We start from the raw sequence: 21,545 nt of genomic DNA on the forward strand, positions 1-21,545 counted from the left end.
ATAGGATGGGTAAGGTGATTAAGAACTTTAGAAGGCCACATAGGATGGGTGGGGTGATTAAGAACTTGAGAAGGCCACATAGGATGGGTGGAGTGATTAAGAACTTGAGAAGGCCACATAGGATGGGTGAGGTGATTAAGAACTTGAGAAGGCCACATAGGATGGGTGAGGTGATTAAGAACTTTAGAAGGCCACATAGGATGGGTGGGGTGATTAAGAACTTAAGAAGTGAAATCGGAAAACTTTGTGACATTCGGCGCATGCACAGTAGATCCGTACCCGGTAAATGCTCCTACTGCGCATGCGCCAAAAACGCCGGTCAAAGCAGGAAGAAGACCGCTTGGGAGAAGATGGCGTCTGTGAGCTCCGAGGACAGGACCTGCGCAGAGAGGTGAGTAACAAGTTAGGGGCATGATTAAGAACTTGAGAAGGCCACATAGGATGGTTGGGATAATTAAGAACTTGAGAAGGCCACATAGGATGGGTGGGATGATTAAGAACTTGAGAACGCCACATAGGATGGGTGAGGTGATTAAGAACTTTAGAAGGCCACATAGGATGGGTGGGGTGATTAAGAACTTAAGAAGTGAAATCGGAAAACTTTGTGACATTCGGCGCATGCACAGTAGATCCGTACCCGGTAAATGCTCCTACTGCACATGCGCCAAAAACATGCCGGTCAAAGCAGGAAGAAGACCGCTTGGGAGAAGATGGCGTCTGTGAGCTCCGAGGACAGGACCTGCGCAGAGAGGTGAGTAACAAGTTAGGGGCATTTGCCCGGCGGGACAGGTAGGCCAGGGGGGAGGAGGGAGGGGGGGCAACACAGGGGAGGGGGGAGGGTTTTTGCGCCCAGGGTATTTCCTTCTCCTTTAAAAAATAACACGAACCTTAGATTTTTCCTGATTAAAACAATAGGCAGAAAATATTTTTAGCACAAACCATATTCACTAAACACAAGTTGAAATGGATGGGGGGTATATTTAATAATTAACTGGCATCAGCATGCTTCTTATACAGAACCAAAAGCTTATTAAATGTTGTAAATTGTACCCCAAATTCCCTCCCTAATTCAGAAAGACTGCCCTAAGCCAGATGAGGTGTTGGGTGGAGGATTTAATAGTGGCCCTATAAAGTCATATAAAACTGTGCTCACATAATCCCAGCGGCTAAGGGGTTAATTTCAGTTAGACATACAGGATAGAATTGTAGCTACAGAACTGCACATACAAACCCTGTCTATATTTTAGTAGCTATAGATTGCAAGGCTTGCAATAGTTAGGCTCAGGAAACTGTTAAGCAACATGCTTTCCAGAAATGCTTGCACCTGCTCAGATGTAAGAAGTGTCTTGACCATGTATGGCAATTCTGTGTAGCCCTTTCTTTATGGTAAATGCTCTGTAAAAGGTATAAAAACTTGGACAAATAGGTGTGACATTTGAAGCTCTCCGTGTCATACTTGCTAATTGTGACAAGCTTCCCAGAATTCCAGTGTTTTGTCTAATAAACTGTTATACTGAAGAACCTTGTCTTGTCTAATAATAAGGTTCTGGTAAGCAAATTAACAACATTCTGTAAACCTCGGGTGCATAAATCTATCCACTTGCTGATGTGCTACTGTCTTACTGTGGTGCCATTTGGTGCATGAGTCACTTATGGGGGGCATGAATATGGTTAGAAGCAGCTGAGGATATGAGTGGGGGGTTAGGGCAATTGGGGTGGTGCTCACTTTTTATTCCTGACACTGACAGGTTTCAATAATATTACATAATACGTTTTCATATTGGTGGCATGAAATCAGATTGTGGGTCTGAACTGGCCACACTGGGCTTTGAATAAGTAAAAATGGCAGTCACTAGTGGTGTAAATAGAAGTTACTGCCCCCCCCCACACATTTTGCAGAAGCTAATGTATTTTGTATGTATACACAGTATATATCTATCAGTTAGGACAGCCCTTGGCCCTCCTTACACCCCTGCCTCACACCCAGTAAAACACTGGCTCTATGGTTCTTGGGTTATTTGGCAATCGATACTAAGCAATGAATGTTTTTATGTCTGTTCATCATTTGAAGGCGAAACATTTAGAACTCCAGTACACGGAGCTCAATAAAAACAAAATGAATCTACCTGCTCCAGTATTGTGTTTATTCTCTCAACTTCACAGTCTATAACAAATCTCTTCTCCTGACGCCTATCCATTTCCTCTATGATGCGTTTAAACTCTTGAACATCTTTAATGTTCCCCACTGATCTGGCTGTCACTTGCCAGTTGTTCTGTACGGCTGCTTCCATAATGGCCTGAAGAATGGAGAATCCTAGAGAAGAAAAATGACACAATCAGTCAGTCAGTCACTTGTTAAAAATATGAAAAGAGCACTTTCAAATCAAAAACATTATTGCAAAATTGTTTTCTGGGATCATCTATCACACAGGCAGCACAATTGCTAACTTTCATTATGTGACCTGCAATCTGAGTTTTACAATAGAAAATAAGTTATGGCAAGATAGATGCTGCTTTATGAATAATCAATTGAATATGATACAGCACAATGTACCTAATAAAGGGATGCAAGGCAAAATGTTATTTTATGAGAGGTAAGAATAGGACCTTATCAACAGGTGGATATGTAGACAACAGGGTATTATATTCATTATAGTCATTAATTGGTTATTATCAAAGAAAAAATATTGCAGTACAAGGCACTGGTACAGAACTGCTGTGTTATAGCAGAAGCTCAAGGTTACATCCTATTTGCTAGGGTCTTAGAATGTTTACACAGAACAGGGAATACATTTGTTGACTCATGTCACCAGTATTCCTCGTGCAAGGTCAGGGCAGGAACTAGGGGTAGGCAGAAGAGGCAGCTGCCTAGGGAGCAATGATAGGGGGCTCTGGGCAGCTACCTCTAAAATTGTCTTCTGCCTACCCCTAGTCCGTATCCCTCAGTCTTACTCCCCTTCCTTCTCTCTGTCACCCTCCCCTTTGTCACTCTCCCCTACCTCTTGTCACCCTCCCCTCAGTCGATGTCCCCTCCCTCCCTTCTCTCCCCTCCATCGCTAACATACACCTCCCCTCTGTCGCTGTCCCCTCCTCTCTATCACTCACTTCTTCCTCCGTCCTTCCCCTCCATCTCCTCTCTGCCCATCCAGGTTGCCCGGGGGACCCGGACAAGTGCAAGGTTAAGAAAGACACATATAGTCTCAAAAACATACCCACTGCACAGCTAACATTTTGGACACTGTGCTAGCATAGCAGATGCACTTATTTGACCATTGTACCAAGATTAGAAGTGGTTTTACTTAAGATGGACAGAGAGGTACCATTATGCTAAAACAAGGTTGATGATTGGTTGTCACAGGATCAGCCCCATGGAAGAATAAGTGATTAAATTGTTACATGCTATATTGCTAATTGCTCTTCCATGTCCCCACAAGCTTTCAGGGCGTATGAACTATTAATTAATACTATATATTATAATACTCTATATTAATGTATATCTCAAATAAAGCTTTCTAGTTAATATCCTGAGTGAATCTGAATGGTTCGAATCAGGCCCAGGGAGAACTTCTGTGCCAAGCTCGATTTGAGTAACTGTTTATTCAAATCCAAGAGAGACTTACTCATTGTGGGCGAGAATTATATATCCCTAGTGGAGAATCCTATGGGAATCCTATGGGAATACAGTATATAAGTATCAGATAGTTGCCTTACACATTTTGTGTGTTGGATTGGCCCACCAGGATACCAGGAAAACTCCGGTGGGCCCAGTTGTCAGTGGGCCTCTTGCTTTTAATCATTTGGCCTATTTCATGGTCATTCCCTATTTCTTTATGGGAACAAAGAGGCTTAATAATGGAAGAATAGAGTATAGTATTTAGAGAAAAGAGAATAGGAGAATAAAGAGGTTGAGCGAGGAGAGGAGGTATAATAGTTTGGAAAGTGGGCCCACAGTCTTAGGTTTTCTGGTGGGCCCCTGGCATCCCAGTCCGACACTGTAGGAGCCTATGCTTAAGTGACCCATGTAGGCACAAAATACGTAAGGCTATACTTTTTGCACAATATAAACGTGTTGGAACCTCCTTTTGATAAAAGGATTAAACAGCAGCAGTAATTGACCATGGTCCAGTTTTGTGCTATCCTGTCAACAAACACTGAGATTGCCTTCCCCTTGAACTGAAGGTCTGGGATATGTGCCCCTGAACCCACTGTATGATGTGGTGTGTTCTTCTAAAAAGTACAAGTTTATTTTATTATTTAATACAGGTATAGGATCAGTTATGCGGAAACCCGTTATCCAGAATGTTCCAAATTATGGGATGGCTCCCATAAACTCCATTATAATGAAATAATATTAAATTTCCCTTTTCTCTGTAACAATAAAACAGTAGCTTGTACTTGATCCAAACTAAGATATAACTACTCCTTATTGGAAGCAAAACCAGCCTATTTGGGTCTATTTAATGTTTAAATGATTTTTAGTAGATTTATGACACAAAGAACTAAATTATGGAAATATCCCTTATCCGGAAAACCCCAGGTCCCGAGCATTCTGGATAATGGGTCCCATACCTGTAGTAATGATTATCCACATGCCAAAATTCTGTAGATACACTTCCCATCAACTTCTATGGCATCTCAGCAAATATTTTATAACTATACTCCACAAAATCATAGAAACTTAGTCACAATCCATAATATTGGAAACAATCAGCCCCTTGGCAACAAAACAAAATTCCCCAATGAGAAGTGTATTATTTATAATGATATAATATATATATATATATAATACACAAAAGCCATGAATATCTTGTAAATTATATCCTTATAAACGGTGAGTAGTGATGTCATCAGTTATAAACGGTGAGTAGTGATGTAATTTCTGTCACATGACTCACTAAAATTTGTGTATTATAATTAATAAAGTACCCCCAGTTTTAAAATATGAGGATATTATAAGTTACCTCGGAGTTCCATGACCTGTATAAAAACACTCGGCCTTCGGCCTCGTGTTTTTATATGGTCATGAAACTCCTCGGTAACTTATAATATCCTTATATTTTACAAGAGGGGGTACTTTATTCACTATATAATGGGGTAAGTTACCTCCTTCCTGAGAAGGGCTAAGAGGAAACAAATTTGAGTAATAAGCCAATATAAATGATGGGTGAATAAATTCACCAGGCATGGATTCATAGCGAATTTGCGAGTTTGCCAGCAACAAATTCAAAATTGGTGCGTAGAGATGTCGCGAACTGTTCGCCGGCGAACTTGTTCGCGCGAACATCGGGTGTTCGCGCTCGCCGGAAGTTCGCGAACGTCGCGCGACGTTCGCCATTTTGGGTTCGCCATTGTTGGCGCTTTTTTTTGCCCTCTCACCCCAGACCAGCAGGTACATGGCAGCCAATCAGGAAGCTCTCCCCTGGACCACTCCCCTTCCCTATAAAAACCGAAGCCCTGCAGCGTTTTTTCACTCTGCCTGTGTGTGCTGAAGAGATAGTGTAGGGAGAGAGCTGCTGCCTGTTAGTGATTTCAGGGACAGTTGAAAGTTTGCTGGCTAGTAATCGTTTTGATACTGCTCTGTTATTGGAGGGACAGAAGTCTGCAGGGGTTTGAGGGACATTTAAGCTTAGGTAGCTTTGCTGGCTAGTAATCTACCTTCTACTGCAGTGCTCTGTATGTAGCTGCAGTGGGCAGCTGTCCTGCTTCTGATCTCATCTGCTGACTGCTGCAATAACAGTAGTCCTTGTAAGGACTGCTTTTATTTATTTTTTTGTTGTTTTACTACTACTACTACTACTACTACTACTACTACTACTATAAGAGCCCAGTGCTATTAGTCTAGCAGTGTTGGGGAGTGGGACTGGTGTGCTAATCTGCTGCTCCTAGTAGTTCAGCAGCACCAACTTTAATTTTTTTTTTTAATATTCATTTTTTTTTATTTTACTTTTTTTTATTTTACTACCGCTGTAGTAGTGTATAAGTTGACCTTTTAGGCATTATTTGCCCTGTAGGCATTATTTGCACACTGTTTTCTTCAACCCGCCATCGAGCTGTGTGACCTTGTTCACATTCTGTCTAAATATCCATAATATTACCGTCTCCAGAAAAAACACCGGAGTCACTTTTTTCAAGCAGCCATAATATATTTTACGTAATCCGTATCCACCGCTGTAGTAGTGTATACGTTGGCCTTGTAGGCATTATTTGCACACTGTTTTCTTCAACCCGCCATCGAGCTGTGTGACCTTGTTCCCATTCTGTCTAAATATCCATAATATTACCGTCTCCAGAAAAAACACCGGAGTCACTTTTTTCAAGCAGCATTCATATATTTTACGTAATCCGTATCCACCGCTGTAGTAGTGTATACGTTGGCCTTGTAGGCATTATTTGCACACTGTTTTCTTCAACCCGCCATCGAGCTGTGTGACCTTGTTCCCATTCTGTCTAAATATCCATAATATTACCGTCTCCAGAAAAAACACCGGAGTCACTTTTTTCAAGCAGCATTCATATATTTTACGTAATCCGTATCCACCGCTGTAGTAGTGTATACGTTGGCCTTGTAGGCATTATTTGCACACTGTTTTCTTCAACCCGCCATCGAGCTGTGTGACCTTGTTCACATTCTGTCTAAATATCCATAATATTACCGTCTCCAGAAAAAACACCGGAGTCACTTTTTTCAAGCAGCATTCATATATTTTACGTAATCCGTATCCACCGCTGTAGTAGTGTATACGTTGGCCTTGTAGGCATTATTTGCACACTGTTTTCTTCAACCCGCCATCGAGCTGTGTGACCTTGTTCACATTCTGTCTAAATATCCATAATATTACCGTCTCCAGAAAAAACACCGGAGTCACTTTTTTCAAGCAGCATTCATATATTTTACGTAATCCGTATCCACCGCTGTAGTAGTGTATACGTTGGCCTTGTAGGCATTATTTGCACACTGTTTTCTTCAACCCGCCATCGAGCTGTGTGACCTTGTTCACATTCTGTCTAAATATCCATAATATTACCGTCTCCAGAAAAAACACCGGAGTCACTTTTTTCAAGCAGCATTCATATATTTTACGTAATCCGTATCCACCGCTGTAGTAGTGTATACGTTGGCCTTGTAGGCATTATTTGCACACTGTTTTCTTCAACCCGCCATCGAGCTGTGTGACCTTGTTCCCATTCTGTCTAAATATCCATAATATTACCGTCTCCAGAAAAAACACCGGAGTCACTTTTTTCAAGCAGCATTCATATATTTTACGTAATCCGTATCCACCGCTGTAGTAGTGAATACGTTGGCCTTGTAGGCATTATTTGCACACTGTTTTCTTCAACCCGCCATCGAGCTGTGTGACCTTGTTCACATTCTGTCTAAATATCCATAATATTACCGTCTCCAGAAAAAACACCGGAGTCACTTTTTTCAAGCAGCATTCATATATTTTACGTAATCCGTATCCACCGCTGTAGTAGTGTATACGTTGACTTTGTAGGCATTATTTGCACAGTGTTTTCTTCAACCCGCCATCTAGCTGTGTGTATTATCGTTTCCAGAAAAACCAACTGAGTTTTTGTTGTTGTTGTTGTTTTTTTAAAAATAATGCCAGGCAAAGGCAGGCCGCCACGCAGAGGCCGTGCTAGGGGCCGTGCTGCTATGCAATCCTGTGGCCCTAGCAAATTGCCCAGTTTTAAAAAGCCAATGACCCTGAACTCCCAAAATGCTGAAGAGGTAGTTGACTGGCTTACACAGCACACCCATCCTCTACCGTTTCTAACTTTACCACAACATCCTCCTCATCCTCCACTGCTATGGCCACCCCACGTAACACTTCCTCCACCACCGGTGCCCCTTCTTCACTGGGGTCAGAGGAGTTATTTTCCCATGAGTTTCTTGAACTGAGTAATGCGCAACCATTATTGCCAGAAGAAGATGAAGGAGATGAGGACCTTACACCAGATTTAATTCTGGCAGAGAACACGATAGAGATGGACATAATGAGTGATGAGGAGGAGGTCCCCGCTGCTGCTTCCTTCTGTGATGTGTCAGAAGAAATTGATGCATCTGAGGAGAATGATGATGAGGAGATTGATGTTTTGTGGGTGCCTAGTAGAAGAGAGCAAGAGGAGGGTAGTTCAGATGGAGAGACGGAGAGTCAGAGAGGCAGTAGGAGAATAAGACTTAGAAGAAGCAGGGAGGACAGCCCGCAGGGATCAGTAGGGCAACAACATGTATCGGCACCTGTGTTCAGCCGGCCAACGCACCCGCCATTGCCGCCAATACCGCCAACTCCGCCAACTTCTACTGTTACCGCCAGATCGCACACTTCCAAAAAGTCAGCAGTGTGGGATTTTTTAATGTGTGTGCCTCTGACAAAAGCATTGTAATTTGCAATGAGTGCAGTCAGAAACTGAGCCTTGGTAAGCCCAACAGCCACATAGGTACAACTTCTATGCGAAGGCACATGAGCGGCAAGCACAAAGCACTTTGGGAGCAACACCTCAAAGGCAACAGGCAAACTAAAAGCCACACTCCTTCTGGTCCAGCATCTTACTGCTCTACCTCTGCTCTCCTTGACCCGTCTGAACCACCCTCCACTCCGCCTTCCACCTTGACCACCTGTTCCCATTCCCAGTCATCTGCCACCAGCCAAGTTTCTGTGAAGGCCATGTTTGAGCGTAAGAAGCCAATGTCTGACTGTCACCCCCTTGCCCGGCGTCTGACAGCTGGCTTGTCTGCACTCTTAGCCCGCCAGCTTTTACCATACCAGCTGGTGGACTCTGAGGCCTTCCGCAAATTTGTAGCAATTGGGACACCGCAGTGGAAGGTACCCAGCCGCAATTTTTTTTCTAAAAAGGGAATACCACACCTGTACCAACATGTGCAGAGCCAAGTTACCGCATCTCTGTCACTTAGTGTTGGGCCAAAGGTCCATATGACTACTGACGCATGGTCCTCCAAGCATGGTCAGGGCAGGTATGTCACCTACACTGCCCACTGGGTGAACTTGGTAATGGCTGGGAAGCAGGGAATGGGTAGCTCAACAACAACAGTGGAGTTGGTGTCACCGCCACGGATTGCACGCGGTTCTGCCACCACCTCTACTCCTCCATCGCTCTCTACCTCGTCTTCTTCTTCTTCTTACTCTGCTGCTGGGTCCTCCTTCTCCTCCTCCACACCTGTGCACCCCCAGCTCCCCCTAGGCTATTCGACGTGCCAGGTACGCCGTTGTCACGCTGTCTTGGGGATGACGTGCCTGGAAAGCAAAAACCATACCGGATCTGTACTCCTGTCATCTCTGCAGTCACAGGCCGATCGGTGGCTGACCCCACACCAACTGCAGATCGGAAAAGTGGTGTGTGACAATGGAAGCAATCTGTTGGCAGCGTTGAGACTAGGCAATTTAACACATGTGCCCTGCATGGCACATGTGTTAAATTTAATAGTCCAACGTTTTGTCTCCAAGTACCCAGGATTCCAGGACGTTCTCACCCAGTCCAGAAAGGTGTCGGCCCATTTCAGACGTTCCTACACAGCCATGGCACGCCTTGCTGACATTCAGCAGCGCTACAACATGCCAGTCAGGCGTTTGATTTCTGACAGCCAGACTCGCTGGAATTCAACGCTCCTTATGTTGGAACGTCTGCTGCAACAACAAAGGGCCGTCAACGAGTACCTTTTTGAACTGGGTGGTAGGACTGGATCTGCACAGCTGGGGATTTTTTTCCCCCGTTACTGGGTGCTTATGCGCGATGCCTGCAGGCTCATGCGACCTTTTGAAGAGGTGACAAATATGGTCAGTCGCACCGAAGGCACCATCAGCGACCTAATACCCTTCGCTTTCTTCCTGGAGCGTGCCGTGCGACGAGTGACAGATGAGGCTGTAGACCAGCGTGACGAGGAGCTGGAAGCGCACGATTTCTGGTCGGAATCACCAGAACGAACCCAGGCACCTGCTGCAACGCAGGAGAGGTGCCAGAAGTGGAGTCAGAGGAGGAAGGTGGCTTTGTGGAGGAGGAGGAGGAGGACCAACAGGAGCAGGCTTCCCAGGGGGCTAGTGGTGACCTTTTGGGGACCCCTGGTCTTGTACGTGGCTGGGGGGAGGAGACCGTGGATGATGCAGTCCTTGATAATGAGGAAGCGGAGATGGATAGCTCTGCATCCAACCTTGTGAGAATGGGGTCTTTCATGCTGTCATGCCTGTTGAAGGACCCCCGTATCAAGAGGCTTAAGGAGAAGGACCTGTACTGGGTCGCAACGCTACTAGACCCTCGGTACAAGCATAAAGTGTCAGAAATGTTACCAACATACCACAAGTCCGAAAAGATGCGGCATTTACAAACCAGCCTGCAAAACATGTTGTACAATGCTTTTAAGGGTGATGTCACTTCAGGAACTCATCAACATTCCAGGGGCAGAGGTGCCAGTAATCCTGCCACGAGCACACCTGCAAGGACAAAGCCCTTTGGCCAGTCTGTAACGTCAGACATGCAAATGTTTTTCTGTCCAAGGCAGCGCCACAACCCTTCTGGATCCACCCTCAAAGAACGCCTCGACCGGCAGGTAGCGGACTACCTGGCATTAACTGCAGATATCGACACTCTGAGGAGCGATGAACCCCTGGACTACTGGGTGCGCAGGCTTGATCTGTGGCCAGAGCTGTCACAATTTGCCATGAACCTCTTGTCTTGCCCAGCCTCAAGTGTGCTCTCAGAAAGGACCTTCAGTGCAGCAGGAGGGATTGTAACTGAGAAGAGAACTCGCCTAGGTCACAAAAGTGTCGATTACCTGACCTTTATTAAAATGAATGAGGGGTGGATCTCGGAGGGTTACTGCACGCCGGAAGACTTGTTCTGACTTCTATGCAGCTGTCCTTCTCTTCAAGCCTCATGACTCCACACACAGCTGTCCTTTAGCGTCCTCCTCCTCCCTCCGCCACCGTTACAAACTAGGGTGCAAACCCTACTGGTTTAATTTTTTCTGGCCTCTGTGCTTCAGTGGCTGCAACCAAAAAAACTGGGCAAACAATGTCTACAAGGTCAACGTATGGCAAAAAATGACTATTTTCAGCATTTATATGGCATATTTTTTCTGGCAACTGTGCTTCAGTGGCTGCATCCAAAAAAATGCATATTTTCTGCATTTATATGGCATAATTTTTCTGGCCTCTGTGCTTCAGTGGCTGCAACCAAAAAAATGCATATTTTCTGCATTTATATGGCATAATTTTTCTGGCCTCTGTGCTTCAGTGGCTGCAACCAAAAAAATTTATATTTTCAGCATTTATATGGCATAATTTTTCTGGCAACTGTGCTTCAGTGGCTGCGACCAAAAAAATGACTATTTTCAGCATTTATATGGCATATTTTTTCTGGCCTCTGTGCTTCAGTGGCTGCGGCCAAAAAAACTGGGCAAACAATGCCTACAAGGTCAACGACGTTGACCTTGTAGGCATTGTTTGCCCAGTTTTTTTGGCCGCAGCCACTGAAGCACAGAGGCCAGAAAAAATATGCCATATAAATGCTGAAAATAGTCATTTTTTGCCATACGTTGACTCAACGTATATGGCAAAAAATGACTATTTTCAGCATTTATATGGCATATTTTTTCTGGCAACTGTGCTTCAGTGGCTGCGACCAAAAAAATGCATATTTTCTGCATTTATATGGCATAATTTTTCTGGCCTCTGTGTTTCAGTGGCTGCAACCAAAAAAATTTATATTTTCAGCATTTATATGGCATAATTTTTCTGTCAACTGTGCTTCAGTGGCTGCGACCAAAAAAATGCATGTTTTCTGCATTTATATGGCATAATTTTTCTGGCCTCTGTGCTTCAGTGGCTGCAACCAAAAAAGTTTATATTTTCAGCATTTATATGGCATAATTTTTCTGTCAACTGTGCTTCAGTGGCTGCGACCAAAAAAATGCATATTTTCTGCATTTATATGGCGTAATTTTTCTGGCCTCTGTGCTTCAGTGGCTGCAACCAAAAAAATTTATATTTTCAGCATTTATATGGCATAATTTTTCTGGCAACTGTGCTTCAGTGGCTGCGTCCAAAAAAACTGGGCAAACAATGTCTACAAGGTCAACGTATGGCGAAAAATGACTATTTTCAGCATTTATATGGCATATTTTTTCTGGCAACTGTGCTTCAGTGGCTGCGTCCAAAAAAACTGGGCAAACAATGCCTACAAGGTCAACGTATGGCAGTTGTTTAAAGAGAACAGTAGATTACTAGCCAGCAAAGCTACCTAAGCTAAAATGTCCCTCAAATCCCTGCAGACTTCTGTCCCTCCAATACAGAGCAGTATCAAGCAGATTACTAGCCAGCAAACTTACTATCATCTGTCCCTGAAATCACTAACAGCTCTCCCCCTACACTATCTCTTCCAAGCACACACAGGCAGATTTTTCAGATACATTTTTGCCCTTGATCCCCCTCTGGCATGCCACTGTCCAGGTCGTTGCACCCTTTAAACAACTTTAAAATCATTTTTCTGGCCAGAAATGTCTTTTCTAGATGTTAAAGTTCGCCTTCCCATTGAAGTCTATGGGGTTCGCGAACCGTTCGCGAACCGTTCGCGTTTTTGCGCAAGTTCGCGAATATGTTCGCGAACTTTTTTTCCGACGTTCGCTACATCCCTATTGGTGCGCATAAAAATTGTTGTGTGTCAAAATTATAAGGATGCCATTTACCTTAATGCATTTGGACAAAGCCGCGAATATAAAAATTTACTCTCACATCAAAATTTTCACTCATCAAAATTATTTTGACACCCATTGACTTCAATGTGTTTCGCAAATAACTTCCGTAAAATATTTAAAGTCCAAATAATAATCTTTATCTTTACTAATTCAATCTTTACAGAGGGTATGCAAGATTGGGAAAGATGCAAAGTGAGTCCTGTGATATAGCTTCACTGCCAAAAACAGATGGTTTTAAGAAAGGGTTGAACTAATGAAAATAAGTGCTCTTAGAATAAACTTGATAAAACATTATGGTTAACTCAAACTAGAACATAATGACCATTTCTTCTACAACATAATGAACCCTGCATTAAGCTGGTACAATATTTATGCGGAGGTTGAGTTTTCACTACCTTGCAAACTGGACTTTTCGATGTAAAAATTAAAAAAATGCCTATTTACAGAGGGCATTAAAGTTCCAATTGCCTAGTGAGGCCTGTGAACTTTTGGAACCCCCTGCCTGATGTAGCTTTAATGACAGAGACAAAGGGTTTCAAAAAGGTATTGGACTAATATAAATGAGTGTACTTATTATGACCTTGAATTCCCCTCCTTCTGAGACAAACACACAAACATCTAACACAGATATATAAATATGCAGATAGCAATTTTTGGCCTGCAAGAACATATTCTCAACACTGACATATTTATATATTCAGAATTGCAGTGCCAACTATTTACATTTAGCAATTTTCTTCAAAGGGAATACAAAGGAAGCAAAGTGCAAGGCTATTTAACTGGAAACAAACACCCACCTTCCTTCAAAAATGATAGCAAAATGGTGTGCCGTTTACAGGCAAGTATTAATAGAAAATGCAAAATAGGCGCCGAATAGGCTTTTCCTCTTTTTTTTTTCTTATTTGAGAGAAAATGTTAAATAGTACACCCTAATCAAGGGTAAATATAATCAACCCATGCTATCCGTGCACTTACATTGATTGGAGCTATAACAATAACCTTCTTCGGATGAGGTCATTTTTTGAGAACAACTTCTCTTGTCTCATTACGGACACAAAGTATATGTTGGCCTCCTACCAACATGCTGTATGTTACATTAAGATATTACTAGTGTAAAACATATTTCTAGCCATTAACTCTAAACCACAGCTCATACATAATCACTTCGAATTACATCCATAAATTTGCTTAGACACTTCAAAAAACACACACTTCTTTTTGTTTGCATGGCTGGATTTTCCTGGTGATGTCTGATATTACAATTTACAGAGACAACACATTTGTGGGCAATTTCTCTAGTTGCCAATGAATGGCAGGGGAAAAGCCTAAGGAAAACTGTTTGCTGTGGAACACAAGGTTTTATTATCTGAGACCCTTGCAAGCTGAATTTTTCTTGCGATAATTTTGCTGAAAGCTACAGCTTGTTAAAAAGGAGAACTAAAACTTAAAAAATTAATATAGCTAAAAATTCCATAGCCTAAGGTTTCAGTTTCTCAATAGAAGCAATGATCCAGGACTTCAAACTTGTCACAGGGGTCACCATCTTGGAAAGCATCTGCGACACTCAGTGGGCTCTGAGCAGCTGTTGAGAAGCTAAGCTTAGGGGTTGTCGCAAATTATAAAGAAGAAAAGTCTGTCTGTAGTATAAGCTGATGCTACAGGGCTGATTATTAAATTCAGATGCTAATTGCACTGATTTCTGTGTAATTATCTGTATTAATTACTAATCAGCTTTATATTGTGACATTTATATTCTATGTGTACTGTATATGAGTCGGTCCCTAAGCTCAGTTACTGACAGCTAGGGATGTCGCGGACTGTTCGCCGGCGAACTTGTTCGCGCGAACATCGACCGTTCGCGTCCGCCGAATGTTCGCGAACGTAACGCAACGTTCGCCAATTTGGGTTCGCCTTAGCTGGCGCTTTTTTTTGCCATTTCTCCCCCAGACCAGCAGATACATGGCAGCCAATCAGGAAGCTCTCCCTCCTGGACCACCCCCACACCCCCTGGACCACTCCCCTTCCATATATAAACTGAAGCCCTGCAGCGTTTTTTCATTCTGCCTGTGTGTGCTTGGAAGAGCTAGTGTAGGGAGAGAGCTGTTAGTGATTTGAGGGACAGTTGATAGTAAGTTTGCTGGCTAGTAATCTACTTGATACTGCTCTGTATTGTAGGGACAGAACTCTGCAGGGATTTGAGGGACATTTTAGGTTAGGTAGCTTTGCTGCTGGCTAGTAATCTACCTTCTACTGCAGTGCTCTGTATGTAGCTGCTGTGGGCAGCTGTCTGTCCTGCTGCTGATCTCTCATCTGCATCTGTTCTTCAAACCACTGCCACCTAGCTGTGTGAGCTTTTTCACATTCTGTCTAAATATCAATAATAATACCGTCTCCAGAAACACCACCTGAGTGACGTAATGTGATTTCTGCCCTTTACAGCACAAAACGCAGCGCTGTGTCAACAATGGATTTTTTAGAAACATATTTGCCCTTGATCCCCCTCTGGCATGCCACTGTCCAGGTCGTTGCACCCTTTAAACAACTTTAAAATCATTTTTCTGGCCAGAAATGTCTTTTCTAGCTTTTAAAATTCGCCTTCCCATTGAAGTCTATGGGGTTCGCAACGTTCGCGAACCGTTCGCATTTTTGTCCGGACTTTCGCGAACATGTCCGCGAACATTTTTTCCGACGTTCGCTACATCCCTACTGACAGCAGCACAGAGCATGTGCAGTGAATCAGCAGAAAAGAAGATGGGGAGCTACTGGAGCATCTTCAGAAGCACAGATCTTCCCTGCTAAAGGGCTGTGGTTGTGGGCTAATGGATATTCGGTATAGGTTAGTGTTAAACTGAATTATCAACTCACTTAGCAGACATGCTAATTGTACAGAAAATTTGCAGGGGGTTTCAGTCTACTGGGTTAGAAATGTTGTACATTATGTTTTGGGCTTCTATACCAGCCCAAGGGAACCATAAAGGTCACAACATAAGGCTGAGGATGATTAGTAATTATTGCAGCATCGAAACCAGCACAATTAACAGTAAGTTTTGTAAATGTTTGTATGCGTGTGTATCCCCTTTTCTCAGGCTGTGACAAATCAAAACACTATGCTGGCTTCCCCAGCCTGATTTTTTTCTATTATATCTACTGTTTCATAGAGCATTCTGGGCGAGACATACCGACACTTTACAGTGGGATAGGCCTTGTTATATGGTCATGGAACTACTGGGTGACATAATATCCTTATATTTTACAATAATGAATTATAGGAATTATATGGAAATATTGATGTCGATGTGCTGTTGTCTATTTCCAACCCAAAGTTACTATACAGCAATAGATATCAAATTAAGAGGACATTGATATTAGAGTGTATGTAAGTGTATATACTACTAATTATTTAATAAAGTTTCAAACTTTGCTAAGCTAAGCAACCATGGACCAGCAATGGACATCAAAACTCAATGGTCTGATGAACCAGCAGGGAAGCAACACCTGCAGCATTCTACTGCCAAGGCACAAGCTAGACATTTTCTCCCATCTGTCTGCTGAGCATCTTTGACCATAGGGAACTCTACAGAGCTTTTCTGAAAAAAATGTCATTCTGCACATAAGCATCTTGTGCTTATACACATCATCTCCCATCTGGCAACAACCAAACAATAATTGTGCTGTTGGGCATATCATTTTCATCAGGTGCGTTGAATTATAGCTGTCTTTTTGAGTGAAAAAGGGAACTTCTGAGAAATTCTGTGACTGAAGGAAATTTGGTTTAGCAAGTATACTGGTAATACAATATGGCATACTGCATTTAGAAATGAGTCCAAAGCATGATAACCAACTCCTTTTTTAGCCCTGGTCTCATAAAGATAATTATACCTTTGCTTGACATATTGCCTTGTGCAGGAGAAACAATTATCTGGCTCAGTGACGTAACTAGATACTAGGCTAGCTAGTTACTGAGTCCCATAGCATATTCATTTTAGGGCCCCAAACATATCCAGTGGTTGTCCTGTTTTACTAATATATATGTTGAAATTGTTCATTTATTATAGCCCCCTATACCTCCTGGGGCCCCTGCAGCCGCAGGGTCTGCTTCCTCTGTAGTTATTCCCCTGATTTGGCTTCTGTGTCCTTAATTCTACCTATCTACTATAATCATGTTAAAGTGTTTCAGTCGCTGAATTGCTCTGTTGTGGCACTTGAGTTCCATCAGGGATATACTCTTAAAACCAGTCCTCTAAGAGCCTTTAAAACCTACTAAAAATTTAATACAAGTACCAAAACTAAGGTAAATGCTAAAATGTATGAAACTACTAATAAAGAAGAAGGACACTGAACAGTAATAAACACTTTAATATAAGTTGAAAATACTTTATTTTGGTTACAAGGCTGCTTTAAAGATTCATACACTATAACACTGGAAATAATGTTACGTTTACTCACAAGCCTGGCCAGTAGCCTTAGAATAAAACTTGTTCCAAAAGGTTATATATGTGGTAGAGATTTTTCCCTACCACAAGTGCTTTGAAAATGAGCACTAAAGGGTGTGGTCTTGAGCTGCTGCAATAAGTTGTATGGATGTCAGAGGTTTTTAATTATATAATAGTTTATGAAACTGGGAGCAGCCAATATTTTTTGACAAGTCAATAATCATATAACGTGGACCCAATACTTTGTGAAATATTACTCACAGATACTTTATTTGAGTGTTCCCAACTGACTCAAGGGTACTCTAAACAACTCCCTGAGTTCCTACCCACTTGAGTACTTACACTTGGCGTAACAGATGCTCTACACTACTTTAATGGAAGCTAGTTCTGGGTTAGAACATGAGGGCCACAAATACAATAAATCACCCTACTCTTGGTGAGAATGTACATTCTAGCTACTCTCCTATAACAGGGTCTTCTATGCACTTTCTTCTCCTTATTTACAGGGTCCCTCTCCCTGACTTCACTACAGGCTTACAACCCTTACAGTACATACTTAGTGGGGCCTAAGTTCCAGGCTCCCCAGACAAGTCCACCCTGGTCGACAGGTGGAAGCCAAAGAGAAGGGGCAACCCCTTTTCCAATTGCTATATGAAAGCTAACAGAAAGTGGTCATACATAGCCCTAGGCAAATGGGAACACCTCTCCCACACACAGGTACCATGGATTCTGGTAGCTGGTAGATCTAGCAACTATACAATTTGAAAACTAGATTTTCAAGACATAGGGGAAGTGAACCGTAGGGGTCTCTACAATTTACTTTATTGTTCTAATGTACCGTGCTGCATGCATACGCAAGACCCTAAAATGTCTTATCATAAAAGAGGATACTTCTGCTTCTAAGTATCCCTTTAAAACAGATGAATAAATTATTTTGACCAGTAACAGGACAGACTACTAAACCTGTTGCATCTATAAAAGAATAAAAATAGTTTAAGCAGTAGAATGTGGATAAGTACAGCAAGTACCAGTTTTGTCTATGCGTTGAACACATTTTTAAGAGACCACGTTAATCTATTTTGCTAAAAATGTAATAATACATAATTATCAAAAAATATGAACTTAGAAACACCCACATACAAAATTGTAAAAAAAATGAATATTTTAAAATGATTCATGCACATTAATCATAATGATCTAAACCATTCCTATCTGACATCATATGATCTGAGAATGGCCAGCTTGTCACTTGGCTTTAAGTCATATGACTTAAAGCCAAGTGACAAGCTGGCCATTCTCAGATATCATTTGGTGGTGCTGTTTGACATGATGCCAGAACCAGAAATAACAAATAAAAATAATATATTTTGCTGCACAATAAAAATAGTTATTGGATATATGTGTAGTATTTAAGGATTTATTTCTCTCTGGAAAACTTTTTTGTCATTCATTTTCTAATCTTCTATTTCAAGATCAAGTTAATAAAGCCACAGATCTAAATACAGCACCATTATTGGTTATCTTGCATGAACTACACTTCTTTCATAATCAATATTCCATGTAGGGTTACCACCTGGCCGGTATTTTACCGGCCTGGCCGATAAAAATGAAGGCTGATCCAAATGTTATTAATAGGGAAAAAAGATATAGAGGAAGGCCAGTATTTTTTTCCAGAAAAGGTGGCAACCCTAGCTCCTGGAGAACAGAGTGGGTGGTTAGGATGTCAAGGTGAAAAGAAGAATAGCAGATAAGTTATCATGTTTGTTCTTTGTTCTTCTCCCTTTACTTCACCTGCATTTTCTCTTTTTCTACTTGGACTTCAGTGATATAGCCTCATGGCCAGTAGCGTTCGTTGAGGGGGACGGGCCCTGGTGCGTGACGCGCAGCCGTGCCCCGCCCCCTCTGTACCGCCGCATTTGGCCGCATTTTCAGCAGTGAACGGACTGCCGGGGGGCCCTGAGGGGGTGCGGGCCCTGGCCCACTCGCACCCCCTGCTCCCCCGGTAGTTCCGCCACTGCTCATGGCTTATCATAAGTGGAATGGAGAAAAAAATAAGATGACAACTTGAAAAGAGATTGTGCCATATCACTGAAATGACATACAGCAGTTGTAGCTACTGCTTGAACTGAACTCTTTTAGGTGAGGTCCTTTGAGGTTGGATGTCTGGACTTCACTGCCCTGTTTTAGGTGACATTGCAAGCCCAAGCTTACAGCTGCACTCTCACACTTCTAAATAAAAAGTCTGCATGATATGACTACTAACACCAGATCTCAGGGGGGCCTAGGGAAAAGGGCGACCGGAAGGTGGGGTCTGCTACCTCTATAGATAACAAGAGGTAGCAGCCGCTCTCTTACTTGCAGAGGTGAAGCAGAGCACGAGTCGGCATGGTGCGGAGTTTACATTTGGGCTGCAGTAATTAGCCAATTTAACCCTTAGGGGTACACACCGCCATCACAGAACAGAGGGGAACTGCAGTGCACACTTAGAGGAGAACAAAATGGAGAATGACACGTCTTGCAGATGAATACAGGAACAACTTTATTCATTATCACTATAACTACTCCAACAATAACTGTTATGCAAATCTAAAAGTTATCATCAACAGATCAAGGATTCTTATAGCACTGGACCCACCTGATGCATACCTTCCTGCCTCTATTTTTAGGCCAGGAGCTCCATACTCAACAGACCACATACACAGGGGTCAGCCTGCACAGTAAATATGTGTTTTAAGTAAATTACCATTGGTTATTGGATAACAAAAAATTTCTTAATATAATGTCAAATCATTATTCCGGTTAAACAGTATATACAGATATATTGATGGCTGTTACAACTTTAAACTAGATAAAGCAAGTAATTCCCTGTAGAATTGCATCTTAACTCTTCAAGAAAAGCCCATTATCTCATGTACCATCAGTGACTCTCCATTTAAAAGCTATTGTTCCCGAGGCTGCACTAAAGTAGGTTAATTGAGATAAAGGCATATTTCAAATTATGCTAAACAAAAGTACATGGGTTTACTGTTTAACTCTTGGGGTACCAACACAAGTAAATTGCACTGCTTATAACATGAGTAAGGAAATCCATGACAGCAAATGGGGAGGGTTCCTCTTGAAAGAGATTTGTGCCAGTCCTTAGTATTTCCTTCTCCTTAAGCTGGCCATAGATGTAAAGATTTTTAAAAGATCCGATCGTACGAATAGTCCATCAACTAAACAGTCCATTTCAGGCTATATTGCCAAGAAAACAAAGGGTAGCTGCCTGCTTGTCCCTGCAAACATAGATAGATTGCACTGGGACCGATAAAGATTTTTAACCTGCCCGATCGATTTTCTGACAGATGTCGGCCGAAAAATCGTAAGCTGTTCAATCATTCGAATCCCACTAACCGCACGATAATTTAGAAGGATTGGTTGGACTTCGCTAAAATAGGTCGTTCTGCAAGAAAAATCTTTGCGTCTATGGGGACCTTTAGTCTTTATTAAAGGGTGTGCTTTCCTGGGTTTGTGATGCCTGCTTATTGGCTTTGTATGCATTTTTCTCTATTTGCCATGCCCTGTAGCTGATCTCTGACCATGGCTGTGACAGACCTGTGACAAGCACTGAAGATATTGATTTGATTTCTTTCTAAATCTTGAAAGGATTTAGGAGATATTAAAGGTTCTAAGTAGTCTGCGCCTGACAATAGGCAGAGGAACAATAGGCAGCACCAGCAGTGGGACATAATCCAGTTACCCAGGCTCCAATACATCTCCACACACCTGCATGAGAATAATAGGGATTTACTGGGAGGCTGGGCCATTAGTGGCATAAAAAAAGTCCACAAGAGAGACTTGAAGTTAGTCTACGGAGGTAGAGGAAAGGTCTTCTGCATATTGGTTCTACTGCTTCACTACTCTTGGCCATTATCTACTTGGACTTTTCTTGGGACTAAGGAGAGACTTTTGTTGGACTTTGGAACTTCCTTTTTTGTTATTCATAGAAGGATTTGTTACTGCTGTTTTATCGCTGGACTTACAAAATAAGATTTAAAATATTTCATTGGGCTACTCTCCAGTGCTCTTGCATACTTTTCATGACAATGGCCTTTCTTGTGCCTCCTTGTTTGGACTATTGTTCTGCAACGCTCCCATCAATGCTTATCTTTCTCACTACTTCTTCTCGCTTCCAAAGGCATAGCAGCCAGGTCTTTCATTTAACCCTTGAAACTTTTAACGTTTTATGTAAGCATCCCTGGTATTGTTATCATGGATTACATACTAGTGCTCCTCATAGGAATGTACAAACTTACTCCTTTGCCTGGTGATGACAGTATTCTGAATACAGGAATGGGATCGGTTATCCAGAAACCTGTTATCCACAAAGCTCTGAATTGCAGAATGGCTGTCTACCATAG

General features: G+C 42.3%; 1 protein-coding gene across 4 annotated transcripts in view; it reads right to left on the reverse strand.

The window, feature by feature from the left end:
* The window catches only part of gria3.S (glutamate receptor, ionotropic, AMPA 3 S homeolog), a 227,520-nt gene that overhangs the window by 92,056 nt on the left and 113,919 nt on the right, over nt 1-21,545 (reverse strand). For all 4 annotated transcript variants that reach the window (XM_041574732.1, XM_041574731.1, XM_041574733.1 and 1 more), the window contains exon 4: nt 2,127-2,314. In XM_041574732.1, coding sequence (XP_041430666.1) covers nt 2,127-2,314 — 188 coding nt within the window. The remainder of the gene's footprint in view (nt 1-2,126; nt 2,315-21,545) is intronic.

This window comes from Xenopus laevis, chromosome 8S (genome assembly GCF_017654675.1).
Source record: "Xenopus laevis strain J_2021 chromosome 8S, Xenopus_laevis_v10.1, whole genome shotgun sequence".
NCBI classification, from domain to species: Eukaryota; Metazoa; Chordata; class Amphibia; order Anura; family Pipidae; genus Xenopus; species Xenopus laevis.